The 16,640-nt window shown below is 43.6% G+C and overlaps 1 protein-coding gene across 1 annotated transcript in view; it reads left to right on the top strand.

The window, feature by feature from the left end:
- The window catches only part of szt2 (SZT2 subunit of KICSTOR complex), a 60,006-nt gene that overhangs the window by 11,255 nt on the left and 32,111 nt on the right, over nucleotides 1–16,640 (top strand). The window contains 27 exon segments of the mRNA XM_030791066.1: nucleotides 716–830; nucleotides 1,099–1,227; nucleotides 1,714–1,914; nucleotides 2,029–2,126; nucleotides 2,413–2,554; nucleotides 2,838–3,125; nucleotides 3,396–3,603; nucleotides 4,307–4,354; nucleotides 6,095–6,222; nucleotides 6,427–6,682; nucleotides 7,135–7,306; nucleotides 7,407–7,499; nucleotides 7,643–7,718; nucleotides 8,005–8,310; nucleotides 8,862–9,000; nucleotides 9,301–9,417; nucleotides 9,609–9,678; nucleotides 9,954–10,139; nucleotides 10,509–10,751; nucleotides 10,861–11,113; nucleotides 12,158–12,232; nucleotides 12,490–12,628; nucleotides 13,198–13,327; nucleotides 13,828–13,948; nucleotides 15,708–15,860; nucleotides 16,117–16,219; nucleotides 16,447–16,561. Coding sequence (XP_030646926.1) covers nucleotides 716–830; nucleotides 1,099–1,227; nucleotides 1,714–1,914; nucleotides 2,029–2,126; nucleotides 2,413–2,554; nucleotides 2,838–3,125; nucleotides 3,396–3,603; nucleotides 4,307–4,354; nucleotides 6,095–6,222; nucleotides 6,427–6,682; nucleotides 7,135–7,306; nucleotides 7,407–7,499; nucleotides 7,643–7,718; nucleotides 8,005–8,310; nucleotides 8,862–9,000; nucleotides 9,301–9,417; nucleotides 9,609–9,678; nucleotides 9,954–10,139; nucleotides 10,509–10,751; nucleotides 10,861–11,113; nucleotides 12,158–12,232; nucleotides 12,490–12,628; nucleotides 13,198–13,327; nucleotides 13,828–13,948; nucleotides 15,708–15,860; nucleotides 16,117–16,219; nucleotides 16,447–16,561 — 4,104 coding nt within the window.

Raw genomic sequence — 16,640 nt, 5'->3', positions numbered from 1 at the left:
GTTTTGGGATGTTGGGATGTTAAAAAAAAAAAAAGAAAAACTATGCAAAATACCCTCACTGTCCATTTTATTCGAAACTCTTACCTTGGACCTACACTCACCCTCCACTTTAAGAGGAATATCTGACTGATTCACGGTATAGATGCACAGTTGCTCACAGGAGTCCATCTGATGGCATGTACAATTTGTCAGCCACCCTTTAACCCGTTCATCAATGGTCAGGTTCTAACCACAGGACCACTGATTGACAGATATCATTTGGGTGGTAGACCCTTCTCAACACAACAGTGACACTGACGTTGTAGTGAAATGATTGTGGGTGTTGCACTGGTACAGGTGTATCAGTCACCGCAGCATTGCTGGGTTTTACACACACCATTGTTAACTGCTGGATTAAGAGTGCTCTGCCACCTAAACATATCCAGTCAACAGTGGTCCTGTGGTCAGGAAACGACTGCTGGTCTAGAGGATGGCTCGGGCAAATCGTGCATGGCAACAGATGGGCCACAATCTCTAACTGTACACCAACAGGGTGAACCTACAGGGTCACTAAGTGTTCCTAAAAGTCCCCGGGGAGTGTAAAAACCTACACAGAAAGGACAAAGAAGGCAGAAGTTGATGAAAATTTCAACTCATAAAAATCAGACTTGTCTCTGTCATTGGCAGTGGCATTAAATGTGCATTAAAAAGTGATGCTTTTTTTCTACTCCGTCAGATTTTTCCTCGTGATCTTGGCTGTATGTCCACCATGATGACGTTAGAGTACCTTGTTCAGCTTTGTCAGAATAAAGAGCAGATCCACACTCTCAATGGGGTCAAGGACTCAACGGGTGAGTGAGAAACTTATCACTGAGGCAATCAGCAGCCTGTCAAAACCTCATTCCACATTAGGACTGACTCTGCAGTGTGTGTGTTTGTGTGTGTGTGTGTGTTCTCATTAATATCTCACTATTCCCTCTCTCTCTCTTGCACACTCTCAAAAAAAATCAATACACATTCAAAAACCTTCCCTCTTGAAACTTTCTGCAGACTTTATCAGAGTTGTCCAGACTCTGAACTTGAGTTTAACCGTGCGGCGTGGGCGTGTGTTTTCTATAGGGGGTGAAGCTTCTCCTCTGGCCGCCGGCGCCGACGAGTGCATCCACACTGTGCCCTTCCAGTTTGATCTGATGAAGCTGCTGCCCAAATGTCAACAGATTGAACTCTTCTTCCTCGCTCTTAGCAAAGGTACTGCTCCAGCATCAGTGTGCAGCAGTGCCTGTGACCTCTGGCCCTGTTAGCCACTGCAGCCTCTCTTCCACTTCAGTCAGGTTGTTCTAGTCCATTTCCACAGGGACCACTGCACACTGAATGTTTTTGCTCACGATCTGGTACATCTGATTCAATTATAGAAGAGTGAATTCAATTACACCATTTGATTAAATTATGTAAGATATGCAAGAACTAGGCTAAAAAACATGCCCAGGTTGGTGGTAGGAATAGACTGGGAAACACTTACTCAAGGTATATCACTATCAAGAAGTACAAGGTTCCTCTCGTTGTTAATTGAATATATTCATTGAATTTACTATTTCAGGGTTGGTACATTCTTAGATTAAATGATGGTAAGAGATGTTTAGATTTTGGTACATTGGAAATTGAATTTACTGACTGATGATCAGTCATGAACTAATGAGGTTTATTTCTTATTCTCCCCCCCTCACTGTGCTGTAGTGGACAGCGAGGACACGTCGCAGAGTGCCCCTTGTCTGCCCAACGAACTCCTCCTCAGCCTCTTCCACAACTCCTTACAGCATGAACTCAGTGACCGAGAGATCCCATTGGCCGATGGAGATCACGTGACCTTTATGCATCACATCTTGGAGAGGGAGAGAGATGGACATGTAGCTCCTTTCTCTCTTCCAGTCATTAAAGGCAATATTTCATCTTATTAGATTAAAGAGTTCTAGGTCTTACTGAGTGTGATCCACAGTGGGTTGGTTGACTTTGAGCCTCAGATAAACTTGCTGTCTTCTCATCTCTGTGCAGAGGAGAGTCTCAGACCACCTGAGAGGCAGGACACAGTGCTGTCATTTCACACTATAGGGAGCAGTAAGGAGGTGACTGGTTCCACCAGCACTCTACAGGTACTCACATACTATATACTGTATTCATTGATTTTTTGATTTGCCTGAGTTCAAAAGCGCAAAGCAATTCAGAGGTGGGACACTGCATTCACACCTAAGCTCCATTCAGAACTTGCCAAAAGTGCTGTTTTAACCCGCTGTTTTGGGTCACCAAAAGTGGTTTATCTTATTGCACTCAAGATCTGTAGCTCATGCGGTAAGTCGAGGCTTTGCAGGTAGACACTTAAGGCTGTGTGTGTGTGTTTGTGTGTGTGTGTGTGTGTGTGTGTATGTTTTCTCTTGCCAGAGTTTCAGTAATGCAGAACTGGCAGATGAAGAGCCGGTTGTAGTTGTAGAGAATGACTGCTCTACCCCTCAGTGGAAGTGTTACGGCAAATATATCAGCCCTCAGCAAGTTCTGCTCACCTTCCTCCCTGCCACATTTACAGGTGAACTATCTATTCAGTGACAAAAACTTCGCAGCAAAGAAATATATAAGGACATTCAATAAACCAGCTATGCACACGTTTGGTAATAACTGTCAGCAGTCGGAAATCTTCCCTTAGTAAATGGAATATATTCACATTTGTCCTTTGTTGGATTCATCAAATAATTCTTGGTGGCTCCTCCATCCTTACCCCTGCCACCATGCTTTTTTTTTTCAGTTGACTCATTAAAAAATTACAAAAATGTGGTAAAAAACTCCTTTATTCTGTTTTTTTTTTTAACTAGATGTCCAATTATTGATGTCATCTGGCTTGGAAACTGAACCACCAATCACTGGTGGTCACCAAGAGGAAGCAGATGCCCTCAGTCAATGCAACAGCCAGTGTCAAACAGATGTCAACTTTGACTCCACCAATGGGCAAGAGTGGGTGGAGCCTGTGATAGAAGAAGGAGCCAGTCAGCAGGGGGGAGCCTCTGTCAGTGGGCATTCAGGTTCCCTGGGTAGCCCAATGACGGAGCAAGTGAACTTTGAGAACCGAGACACTGAGCCAGCCAATGAAAGCGCAGGCCCAGGTAACTCACTGAAATAAATCTGGACTCTAAGGACATGGTTTTCATATTCAGTAACATTAAAATAGCCTCCAGGCCATGTTTTATTGATTTGCCTGTCACAGGCGTGCCAGTTGGCATCTTTTAACTCCTTATATAACAGAGTCTCTAGATTGGACGAGAATCAAGCAGCGTTGGCAAGATTCTTTTCTGCTGAGAGAAAAATGGTGTTTTGCCTTTTTAATTCAGAGTCTTTCTTTTGAACTCTCTCTGTTGCGTTCCCTTCTCGCCCAGATGTGGAGGAGAAAGAGGGGGTGCAGTTTGCAGAGCCACAGAAGAGAGATTTCCATATAACGTTCAGCAGACAGGTGTCCCAGCAGAGCACAGGGGAAAGCGTCCGCCCTCGCTGCCCTGTGTACATCTACAACTGTTCACTGGAGTCCCTGAAGGAGCAGCTAATACATCCACACACCTGCCGACAGCCTCGGGACATTTTCTTCAGGTAGACACACACACACACACACACACACACACACACAAACACCCCCCCTCCCCACACACACAGAAACAGCTGCATACATACAGGGAGCCACATACACGGGGTGCTAAAATAATGGAAGCACCAAACAAAAAAAAAGTACTTGAACTGCAGCATATCAAAATGAGTTAATCACAGAAGGCAGCTGCATAAGTGGGCACCAGTCTAGGCTCAGCGACAGCGATTAATTAACAGGACAGTAGCTCTAATCCACAAAACAGCAGGCAGAAAATTAACATAGAACTGAACATACACCTCTTATTCAGTCTAAACCAAAACTGCACGTTGCAAGCTTTATACAGTGAAGCGAACGGTGGAGTGATCATACAGGCATAAAACGGAGTGATCATTCAAAGTGAACAGAAGTACACCCAGCCCCATGTAAAATTTTAGATGTTCGTGTACTGTTCCTTTTTCCATTATTTTGATTTTATGAACACAAACTCATGCTTTTACATGTACAGTTACATGGATCACAATACACACATGCACGCACACACGCACACACACACGATTCTACCTTTCAGAAACTTTTCAGAACTTTTCGGAAACTTCACTGCGTCACTCACACAAAAAAAATTGAATTAATTGATCTAGTAACAACATTTCCTCCAAAACTAATGGTAATGTATTCATATCTGATTTCTCCTTATTGGGGGGAAAACAGACCTCAAGATGCAGACTCCTGGGAGCTCTATCAGCAAATGAAGTACAGGTAGCCCTGCTCACTGCTTCCCGCTTCCCGCTGCAGGTTTCCTCTGCGGAGACTGTCTGGGTTTGGGGTGGGGGTCGAGAGTGTTTCAGGGAAGGCAGTGCTCTCCCAGGGTCTGACAGGAGAGAAACTCCTTGACTGAACACAGGGAGGTTACCGGCCCAGTTCTAAGACGCTGAAGAAGCCCCCTTTGCTTTTTTTTTTTTTTTTTGTGTTTGTTGGCATTGGTCAAAAAGACCGAATGGGTATGAAGGGGCATTAAACAGCTGCCTATATATTGATTTTACCCATGTTTGTTTTTATAGCAGACAGGAGACCAGACAAGGAGACTGTTTCAGCGTTTTGAAATGGGTCCACTAAAGGGTTGTGTTTCTGTGGGATTGTTTCTTTGACAGTGGTTTTACAGACACCAAAGCAAGCTATGAGGTCTTCTAACCACAGAAGAATGATGTATCTACATGTTTTTTAATAGATTTTTTCTTTTGGTCTTAGTTTGAGACTAAGCTAACTTTTCCCCGGGTTAACCAACGTTTCACACTTACTGCTGTGGCCATATCTTATTCTTACACTGGAGCAATGCATCAGGCGTAATATGATAATTACCCTGAAATTTAATGGGCCTGTCTTGCAAGGCCTGAGCTAAGAGAGTTCAGTGTAGAAAGAGGGACTGCTTAACCCTGGGTTAAAGTCATAAGCTAAGGTGGCTAGTTAATTCCTCCATGAAAACTTTACTTAATATAGCTAAAGCAGTATTACTTATTTTGAGCATAATTGAAGAACCAGTTATTATTACTAGCAAACATCTCTTTAGATATTATGCTATTCCCTATGTATTTTACTACCAGTCCTTATATTATGGTGGACCTCATATCCTGATGGTTGTCTGGGGGTTTCTTTACTGAGATTCAGTTCTGATTGGACGTTGCTTATCTGTGCTTCTCCCAAAATCAAATGGAAAAACAAAATGATCTCAATTTTTAAAGTTTCATATTTCGTACAGATGCCTAATCGAACTCCTGAGTGGCAATAGCTGGTCTGAAATCTGGACTACTTTGTGATTTTTTTTTTTTTTTTTTTTTTTTTGGTAACGTTCTTCAGTGGAGGGTCTTGTGGTCTATGCTCGGCCGTGAGCTCTGGTTTTCTTTGTTGCTTCACAGTGTTTGTCTCAGTTTTATTTTTTTTTCTCTGAGAATAATGTGTTATTATAATAATCAGTTTCTTTTCCATTTTCACTTAAATACAAAATGAACTTCTGACAGTTGATTTTAATCCAGTCTCTTTCTTCCACTTTTGTCAACACTATGGGGATTTTGCGCTTGGGCTTGATAAAACCTGCGTGCTTTTGAGCCATTTTGACTTCCATGTTGTCAGATCTGTAGTTGTTTGGACTTGCTCCCTCCAAGGGTTAGGTATCAATATTGGTCTAGTCTGCTGATCAGTGCATAATTTATAATCCTGTGAGACATTGTATTTCTGAATGGGGAAAACTCTGTATGGTTTTAGATGATAGTGGGTTTAACTGACTGTGTGAGTGGGATAAATGTAATATTTTTCTGACATTAATAAGCTTGTTTGATAGATATTCTGCAGGCTGTACCTTCATATTGCCTTTTGCTGCTGCAGGGTTGCCCCTGATTGCTGCTTTCCTGTCTGCTCACTAACAGTTGCCTGTGGTGTGTGTTTGTGTTAGTAATCCAATGGCGGCTGGTGGTGTGTGTCTGTGTGCGTCTTTGTCTCCTCCAGGTCTCTCTCTCAGGAGCGTAGCAGTGCTGCCTCCTGGACTGAGCTGATGGCTCAGCCTCACAAGCACAAAGAACTGGCCAACTACTGTAGTCTGCTCCAGGAACACTACCACCAAAGCTACGTAAAAGGTCGTACCGATAAACTATCAGCTCAACCCATCACACACACTTTTCACTTTTCACACAATTATTTGCTCATGACATGGGAACTTAGAGATGTGTTCAAACATATTTGTGTATTTGTTGTGTGTTGTGTATTGTGTGTGTGTGTGTGTGTGTGTGTGTATTTGTTGTGTGTTGTGTGTGTGTGTGTATTTATTTATGGTCTTGTAGGGGTATTCCGGAGCCTGCAGCAGTCCTACAACATTTGTTCTCAGGACATTCTGACCGCCATGGACTACTGCGAGGAATCCCTGCAGGAGATCGACATTACTTCCTTCCTGCAGACACTCTGCGGACACATCCGGGTCTTCCGGGAACGCCACGAGCTGCAGGGCTTGCCTGCGATGCCCAGGCAGCCGGCCACCTTCATCATCGGAGAGGGAGAGGAGGAAGGGACAGACAGGGCCACCCTGGTCTCCTCATCCAGGTGTTCACATCAGACCGCTTCTGCACAGAACAGATGTGCTGTCATTTAGACAAACAATGTTTATCACCAGTAGACACCATTAAGTGATTGGAATTGAGTATTTTGATTTTTTTCCAACACAGTCAGAGGCATGGCATTGACACCTGTTGCTTTTTTGGTCACCGCACTCTCTTTCATATGGTGGATATCTATCATCAGTGAAAATGTGAATAGGAAATAGGAAGAACTGTCTTGTGGTGCAGTGATGTGCAATACCATTAGTGCTAAGGAAATTAGGAACTATATGCAGTATTATAATAGCAGGAATCCGACAGATTAAACCAGTGTTGTTGTCTTAACTCTGACCAGTAGCTGTTCCAGAGTGTTTTAGTTTCCGCTTAGCTCACTGACCAGCTCTTTCCGTGTAGAAACGATACTATAGCCCTAACAGCCAATCGGTTTTGGTTTCTCAGTGTGGAGATGGAGGACCTCAGTGAGGCGGAGTCTCGGGGAAAACCCTCTGCCCCCACCTCCCCTCTGGCACTGGACGAACCCACGTCGCCAAGAATCCCAGAATTCCCCCTCTCGCTGCTGCAGTCCCAGCAGAAGTGTGAGGTTTATCCAGACCTTCACAAAATCATTCAGGTGACACAGTAGTTCTGATGGGTGTTAAACTGATGTAACGAGAAATAATGTATCAAAGAGAGTCAGTTTTTAAATTAAATTCATTTTTTAATTCTCCTAGGACAAATTCATGGAAATAGGTGCTCAGTATTTCAAGACCGTGCCTTCTAACCCACACTACTTTTTCTACTGCCCTCCTTCAGCTAAGAAAGAGGTGAGTTTAGTGTTGTGTTTAGTCTGTGTATTTTGCTTGGATTACACGGAAATCCCATAGAATTTTGTGTTCTCGTATGGTTTGTTCTGTAAGTGGTTTTTGCTGCTCTGTTTCATTTTCTTTCTAATCCCTCTCTTCTGGAGGACTCAATCGGAGAAGAGCAACGGAGACCCAGTTTGGAGTGTGAAGTGTCAGAGGCTGAGCTTGCCACAGAGGACGGTGAGAGAGAATTTCTTAGCCTCAGATTATAGTTTATTATCCGTATCCTTGGATTATTATGCTCCTGTCTGAGGCTATTGTAGTGTTCTCTGGTTCTAACCCTGTCACCACTTGCCTACTACAGGTATTTTACTATTTTATTGTCAAATAGTAGCATTTTACCCTTGGATTTCTGCGCTCTGTTCAGTGATAACTCCCTACATTTAGCATTTTAACGCTGCTGATTTCATTACTGTTTTGTATTGACTATTTTTGGTGTGTGTATAATTGTGCTCTGATTACACAGAGAATGTATCCGGTTGCTGCATCGTGACTGAGAGCGACACCGACCTGGAGGTGGAGTATCAGGAGCGCGGGAGTGGAAAGGAAGAGGATGGAGCAGAGGAAGGTGGCAAGGAGAACGAGTCTCTGTCAGACTCCAACACGGTGAACCAGGATGAGGACTCCTTCAGTATCCTGGAGGGCGATTCGCTCCTCGAACCCGAGGGTCCGCAACCCGAGATGCCTCCTCTCTTTGTCCACCTCACCTGCTCGGTCAACATGAAGAGCTGCCACGGGTCCATGCCCATACAAACACTGCCCACCTGTCTTGGTAAAACACCATTTCCCAAAACCCCCCTAACTGATACCGAAGATCCGCGTCTCCATATAAACCTGTTGTGTGGTTGTCAGACTAGCTCAGCTGACCAGTTCCTCCAATGAGTCGTGTTAGGAATTGCGATTTCAGCTATAAGTTACATGTGCCTTCAAGTGGCATAGAGGTGACAGAGCTGGTCCAGCAATTGGACAGCTGAGGTTTTCAGTATCGGACAACCTCTGTCTGTTAACTGAGATGAGCAAAGCTTCTCTCTCACAGATTAGTGTCAATGTCACCTTAAAATGGGCACTTAACCCTAGGATTAACCCCAAAGCTGTTTGACACAGTGAGATTGAAAATCTGTCCTCTAGATGAATAAATGTAATATAAGTGTAAATCTCGCCTCTCCAAATCGATGATCCTTGTGAATTATGTTGTTTAAAAGGGAACATTGTCTGGAGTAAAGCTGCAGGTTTGAAATTCTTAAACATTTAAGAGCTGCATAGATTGTTGTGAAATATGGGAATGATTATGTATGAATGATGTGTTATTTTATGTTCTGGCAGGTGAGGTCATTTCTTGTCTGGAGAATGCAGAGTCTCTTCAGTCAGTGGGTTTGAATGAACTATCTGTTACTCTAGACATCTTTGTGTTAACACTGCCCCTGGAGATCGAAGTCATGGCTCCTGACTTCAGCCACAACAGGTGACGACTTAAAATGAATAGAATAATTGTAATATTTGTAAAACTGCAGTTACAACTTCAAATGCAAAATCTACTGATTCTAGCTCTCATGGTTTCCCAATAATAGTCCCCATTGCATCCATGTATGAAATAATGACAGTAGAAATGAAGAGACTTGAAAAGTAACCAGGTAGTAATCCTTGTCCATGAGACCTTTTCTTATGCAGTTAGAAACTTCCAACTGCTGAATGTTTTAAAATCTTACTGTGGTAATCCCACAGAGGTGTTAAAAGTTGGGTTTGGTGTGTACCCTGTGTTAAGGTATACGTCCGAGAGCAGCGTGTCCATGAATCGTTCCCCTGGGCAGCCGTCGTCTTACCGCTCAGATGAGGAGCTGATGGGTCATCTGAACGGCCTACGAGGCGTCGGCATGGATGGGTGAGTCGTGGGAAGGGTCACAGCTTTATAAGAAAGGGTCATGGGTTTGTGGGAGTTGAGTGAAAGAGGAGAAAAGAAGAGCTTTGAGGAGATAGCTGCTGCTCATTGATCTGTGGAGATTATGAGTGGATGAAAAGTTGTGGTGTTGCGACGTGTAACTGTTTCAAAGATAATTCTGTGTCTTCCAGCAGTGTTTCAGGAGATCCTCTGTCCAAACTGCCAGTTCTTCACAAACAGGCTGTGTTAGCCACCATGGATGAGGTGAGCCTGTGTTCTCTGTCTGAATAATGTCAGATAGATGTAGCGTTAATCTCTAACAAGTCCACACTTATCCTTTCCTTAACTTGCTCTTTACTCAGCTTCAGCACTGTTTGTCTGCTGTTAACACATCAACACTTATGGACAATAACAGTTTCTCTCTCTCTCTCCGTCTCTCTCTCTCTCTCTCTCCGTCTCTCTCTCTCTCTCTGTCTCCCTCTCTCTCTCTCTCTCTCTCTCTCTCTCTCTCTCCCTCCCTCTCTCTCTCTGTCCTGCAGATCCGCTGGCTGTTGGAGGATGAGATTGTATCTGCTCTGCGCCACTCTCGCATAATAAATGCCTCCACGTTGCAGAAGGTGGCCAAACACGTGTACCGCTCAAGTGGGCGACCACGGTGCCACTATGAGGTTGTGCCCCTCCAGTTTGTGTTTGGGCCAGAGCAGTCCTTGGAGAAATTCAAAGAGGTTTGCCCAAATCTCCAGTCATTCTCTATTTTCTGAGTAGAGGGTAGAGGATATATATTAACTAAATTAAAGATTTGGAATTCAAGGGTATGTCTGACACTTAATTGGTGTTTTAGTACAGATGACAGTGTGAGCACCTGGAGACTAAAATCATGGAAAGTAATTTAATAAGGGGTTGTGTAAATGTTGATACATAGCGGGGGAAGAAGAGTCGGGGATTGTAAATCAGAAGTACACGTGATATTCACTGCAGTAACGACACAGCTGGAAAGTATTTTATATATATATATATATATATATATATATATATATATATATATATATATATATATAAAAAAAAGAAAAAACGGTCTTCTCTCCCTTTTGCAGGAGTTCAGAAGGTTGTCATTCACGGGATACCTGCTTAACTCGGAGCAGGACAGCTTCTACTATATGTCCACTAGCAGACACCACCCTCAAAGGCTCCAGGCTGCTCAGAGGCTCTCTGAGAGTGCTGCCTACTCCACAGAGGCGGACACAACGACGCAGCCAACCAATCACTGCCCTGAAGGAGATGATGGCTTCAAAGGCTCGGCCAATACCAGCACTCCTGGGAAAGAGCTGGACAGCGAGGTGGGGTCTTAGAAAAGAGAAGCTAAAACTGAGGAGAAGAATTTGTCCTTCAGCTTGCGCATGCTTTTTAAGCATACAAATTAATGACAATAAATTCACTGCTTCTCAGGTTGAGAGCGAGGAGACGAAGCCTGAGGAGGAGGTGGAAGGAGGGACTGTCGACTGTGAATCGGTCTCAGATCAGCCTGATCCGGTCAAAAGCAGGCAGGGTGACCCCGACGAAGTGCGCCCCCAGAGTGCGGTCAGCAGGACGGTCAACCTGCAGGCCGGCAGTAGCACTGACCGCTCTTCAGAACAGACGTCCCCGCCCAAAACCCCTTCTGCCGTCAGCCTAGCCGAGTCTGTGCAGTCCGTTACGCACAGTGAGTGTGTGTTAATGCATGAACGTGTTTGGTTGCACCTTACAGAAGTGCTTGGTGATAAAGGAACTTCAGGGAGTTGCTGAAGATGTAATGCTCATTCTATTACTGGAGCAATTAAAGTAAAATAGTTCTATAATGCTACCATTATAGCATTACTGCCAAGCTGATATTGAGCTGTTAGATTTATTAAAAGCCAGGACACATTAGAATCCACTACATTTTAGTTTTTCAGATTTGGCTCAGATTATCCAAGCAGAGGCGAATTTTCTGCCAGCGTGTTTGCCTGTTCTGCCAGCATTCTTCCTGCATAGCTGGCAGATATGAATGGTGCCATAAAAAGTGCCTTTGACTGTTATATAATGTACTCTCTATGTATACTGGGTAAATATTTTTGAGATTGACACTTTGTGAGGCTCCAGCATGGAGAAGCTCAACTCTGTTATGCTTGACGTCTTTTGACTGTCTGCTGTCTGTGGAAAACAAGAGCTGGTGTTTACAGCCGGCTGCGGAGGAATCACTCAGCCAGGAAAGGCAGCCTGAGCTGACGACTTGCAGCCCTCCAGAACGTAGTCTTCCCACAGGCTGTTACACATCTACCCACGGAAAAAATAACAGCTTCGAAAACAGCAATACAATACAACAATTTAGTTCTTTCCTATCACATTTGTTACCTCTGACAGATTATTGACTTCGGCTGGACCACTGACCTTCAGGGTGGATCGGTAGTTCAGTGCTTGTGAATGTTCAGTGGAGCCCTGAGGGTTGTGATAGGTTGGCCCACCATAAGAGCTTGTTGGGTTGGTTGATACTTTAGAACAGCTCTGTGTGGTGAGTCAGTGTTTCTGAGGAAGCCCAGTGATTGGTTGACATTTCCAACAAATCCATTTGGTTGGTAAATATTAATGGATTCAACTTGTCCATATCTCCAAAGAATTTTAGATATTTACTGATGTTTGACCTTTTGAGATTAGTCTACTCTGGTTTTTTTTTTATGTTGAACCAAGAGCCTGAGTTTTGTTAATATTGAGTTTATTTCGTCCCTAGGCAGTGGGAAGTTGAGACCTAGCCGTATTCAGAGCGCCGTCTCCAGCCAGGGAAGCCTGGATTCAGACATGCTGGGTAAGAGCTCTCTGACTAAAAAGGTCCTCTGAGCTTTGCTCACGTCGTCACGGTCCGCCTTTTCTGTTTTCCGAGCCGTGAGAAGGGTCCGACCGCTTGAGCTGTAATCTTGTTCATTTTTTTTTTTCAACCCCAATGCAATTATCTGATGTGGACTTAGGCATGCTTTAATGAGAATGTAAATGAGAGACATTCTCCAGCCAGTGAGGAACGCTTGTTTCAGCTGAATGGAGATGCTTTGTTTGTTGGTAATAAAGGTTATGATGGAGGCAGCAGTGACTCTGATTGTGAGGGTCCCACCATGGAGGAGCAGGAAACTCAGAGACGACACCTGCCTGATTTCTGGCTCATCATTAAAATCCACCAGGACAGAGTGGAGGTCTTCTCCCACTCAAGGTACATGACAGAATAGACAGATAATTGAGAAATTCAAATTCAGTTCAGTCAATTGAAACTGAAAAAAAAAAGCCAAATTACTTTTTAATCGTCTGAAGGTGGCTACACTCTTGGTATTCCATTTATTTAAACATATTCAGTCGGGGCATCGATTTTTCGTTACACGCATAATTGCAAAATTCCTCTAAATTTGTTGTTTTCATTTTAGTCACCCTTGTAGTAAGTTCAAAGCATGACTAAGAGAAGAGGACAAAGAAAATGATGGTAATTGCACAGAGAAAGTTCTGGAACCTTACATTGGGTCCAAAGGAATTTTGAGCTTCATTGTCATCCCCAAGGTCATTGTCACATCCTCAAAATTTTTATAATGTATCTTCATTTCATTGTGATGTCCCTAGATTTTGGAGCCAAATGGTTGTCCAGTTCATTAAAAAAAAGTCTCCCATTGCAGTGGTCACCTCTTTTAGTAATTTTATGATGTTCTCTCCTTCACTGAGTTTCCAGAGCTTGGGTGTGTGATAATAAACCACTGTTTAATTCTGTATGTATCTTGTTCTGTTTCACCACAGGAGTTTTAATGGAGAGAAGGAAGAGAGAGAAGGAGGAAGAGACGAAGAAGAGGAGGAGATTCCAGAGTACTTGCGTCTTCATCAGCTGGTGGTGAGGAAGATTGGGGAGATCTGTCGCATTGTGAACCAGGTGTGTATCGTTGTTCTTTTTGTTTTTGTTTTTTTTCTTTTTTTACTCCTCTATGCTTTGGCAGTCGCTGAAGTTTCAGTTTATGAAGCTCGATCCAAAATGACTCACAGGCCATTTAGCCAAGGCCAGCGGTGGTCCTCTGGAGGTCTGCTGTCTAGGTTTCTGCCCCCATGCCTAATCTAAACACACCCAGTTCAGTCATTCAAAGGCCTGAGAAGTGACGTACAGGAGAGCCAGGTTTATTAGATTAGGGTTGGGAGCGGAGGCTGGCTTCTCTCACCGTAGTGCTCCTGACGGATATGACTTGATTGGTTTTAGTTGTTTAACTGACGTGGGAGTGTTACACCGTTACCGCATACTCACATTTGAGGGAAGGACCAATAGACAATGACAAAGACATAATTTGGACCAATAGTCTGACAAAGACATAATTTGAGAATCATCCCGGGTTTTCACTTGCTGGTTCTTCACTTGCTCTCCTCTCTCCCTCGACTCCACAGCGCCTCCTCCTACAGGACCTGCACGACAGCCACGTGTGTAACTCTCTGCTTGTGGCCGAGAGCGAAGAAGACATCTGGAAGAATGAGACGCTGTACAAGCCAAGGATGGTCAACTCTGACGGTAAGACTCCTGTTAAAAAACGAATACATACTCATATTGAGCGTGGTGCATTCAAGGTCTTTAAAGTACTTGAAATACTTGAGAGTACCTTTTTGAAATTTACGTGCTGGATTACTTGCAAAATTGGCCACTTTTGTGGAAAAGAGCTCGAAATGAAGTGACTGTGTATGCTTTGACTGCAAAGCACAGGGTTGTGAATTTTTTGGAACGTTTTATGTCAGCCCCAGTTGTGGGTGTGTGATTTGATTTAAAACATTCCGCCTGCTTTTTACTCTTAAGTATATTTGCTCTTTACCCTCATCTAACCGTTAACTCTCTCTGTGTCTTAATGTGAGGTAAATCAGCCTGTTATGTGTAATTACACCTGGGCAGTGTCAGTTCAGTCTTCATCCTGACCGCACACATATGTCTTTGAGACATCCAGCAGGAACGCGTCTATTTCATGGGTTTTCAAAGCAGGGGCAATACGTTTAAGTTTTGATGTGTTTATTACTATGTAATAAACATTCACTCAAGTGAAATTCTTGTATTGTGTGGAGCTGTTGAAAGTGGAAATCTGGCACCAGAAGAGGACTTTGAAAGTCCTTGAATTTCATCCAGTGATGCCTGTCAAAATCTCAATACACATCAGCCCACCAACATCAACTGACATCACTCAGTACAGCTGACAAGTAGTGTACACATGCACACAAACACACACAACACACGCATCTCAGTGTGTTCTGACTGTGTGTGTGTGTGTGTGTGTGTGTGTGTGTGTGTGTGTGTGTGCGCGCGCTTGTGCTTGTGCCATTGATGTCACAGAGCAAGTGAATAATGTTCTGTTTGTTCTATCCCTGTTTGCTCTCTCCTGTCTTAGCTATAATACAGCACAATCAATACCAACACACACACACACACACTCACAGATAGTAGGTCTGGTCACAGGGAGGGAGCATTTCAGACAGTATGGTAAAGCGTCAGGTTAAAGCCATGCTCTCTCAGGTCTGAAACTCACATCTCAGTTGTTCAATTTTTATTGTAGCTGTTACAAGAAAATAACAGCTCCAATTTCCTAGTCCTGTTGATTGTTCCATCTAAGTGTGTGTAAATTAATTGAATCCAGGAGGCTCTGGAGAATTGTTTTCAAGTCTTGTAATTGTATCGAGTTCTCATGGGCTGCACACTGGCTTGTTTTTGCTGCTGAAATGTTCCATTGTGTGGTTAGAATAAAATGCTTCTATATAATCACCTTTTGTAAATTCACCCCAGTAGACATTAAAGGGATTCTCTTGCCCCACTTCCCGCTTTTGCTTGATCTGTTTTTCTCTTTCTTCTCCTTTTTCAGTCTCTGTTATTTACAGCACTCTTCTTTTCTCCTCATTTCACCTTTCTCTTCTTTTTCGTTCTCTTTCTCTGTTTTTCTATCTCTCATGCTCTTTGACTTTAACCTTTTCCTTCTCTTGTTGAAGTATTTCTTCCCAATTCAAATGTGCTTTATTGATATGACATTGGAGTAAAAATATTGCCAAAGCATATGAAAAATGGTAACAATAGAACTATTGTAATGAAGTGGAAACTTCATGAATAAGAATTCGGATACGAATACATTTTCTTTTATCACATTCTCATTTTCACCCCATTCTCTCTCTCTCTCTCTCTCTCTCTCTCTCTCTCTCTCTCTCTCTCTCTCTCTCTTCCTCTCTCTCTCTCTCTCTCTCTCTCTCTCCCCCCCCCCCCCCCCCCCCCCTCTCTCTCTCTCTCTCTGGCTGGCTGTTAGACTACAATGCAGATGAGAGTTATCAGCCAAGGGATTACTTGGCTGCCACTATGCAGTTTGTCCCTGGGCATTTTGCCTGCGACGTGGTCTGGAGCACCGTCATACACATTCACCCTCGTCTCAAAATGGGACCTAACATGGGCGTGTCCAGAGGTGAGTGGCACATACAGCCGACCAATCGGAAACTCAGTCAGAGTAGTACAGAGGGATTAATAACTGATCCTAAGAAAAAAAAAATCTTTCTCCACTTTAGCAGATTTTGATTAACCTCAGTTCTCGAAAAGACATCCCAATTGGTTTGCTTTCCATGGAGAAATCCATAATTGTATTACATGCTCTATTCCTGCAGACCCTCAAATGTTGATTTGTTCTCTCTCTCTCTTTGTGTCCCTCTCTCTCTCACTGATAGCCATCCAGGCTCTGCGCTCAGTACTCAGTGCCTTCTGTGTGGTCAACCGCAAGAACATGTTTGTTTATCAGGAGCGCACCACCAAGTCCGTCTTCTACCTCAGGTCAGATTACCTCAGCTTCTTACATCCGTGGCCAGTTAGTGGACGGAATACGACTGAAAGCTTATTTAAAAAGGGACTTTTGGACCATCAAATGAGATCAGAACCACTTGTTTTCTTTCCTCCTTAGACTAAATAAAACACCTAGCCTGGGTCTCATCTCATTAATCTTTCCTTTTCGTTATACGTTTTTGTTTTTTTTTCTCCCCGTCTCTGTCTCTTCTTCCCAGACTCTCGGAGACCTCGCAGACCGGGAAGTATTCCGACCTAGATGGGAACTTGCACACATCTCGCTCTGTGGGCTTGGCTCGGAGCCAGGAGCCGCTGTACTCCGAGGACCTCTCGGTAACATTCACACAGTGTCACTTCTCATTAAGAGGCAGGAAACCACAGCCCTGTGGAGCCATTAGGGCTCTTATTCCCT

Source organism: Chanos chanos, chromosome 14 (assembly GCF_902362185.1).
Source record: "Chanos chanos chromosome 14, fChaCha1.1, whole genome shotgun sequence".
Classification (NCBI taxonomy): domain Eukaryota; kingdom Metazoa; phylum Chordata; class Actinopteri; order Gonorynchiformes; family Chanidae; genus Chanos; species Chanos chanos.
Note: the sequence above shows the minus strand (reverse complement) of the source record. Positions and strands in the feature narration are given on the sequence as shown.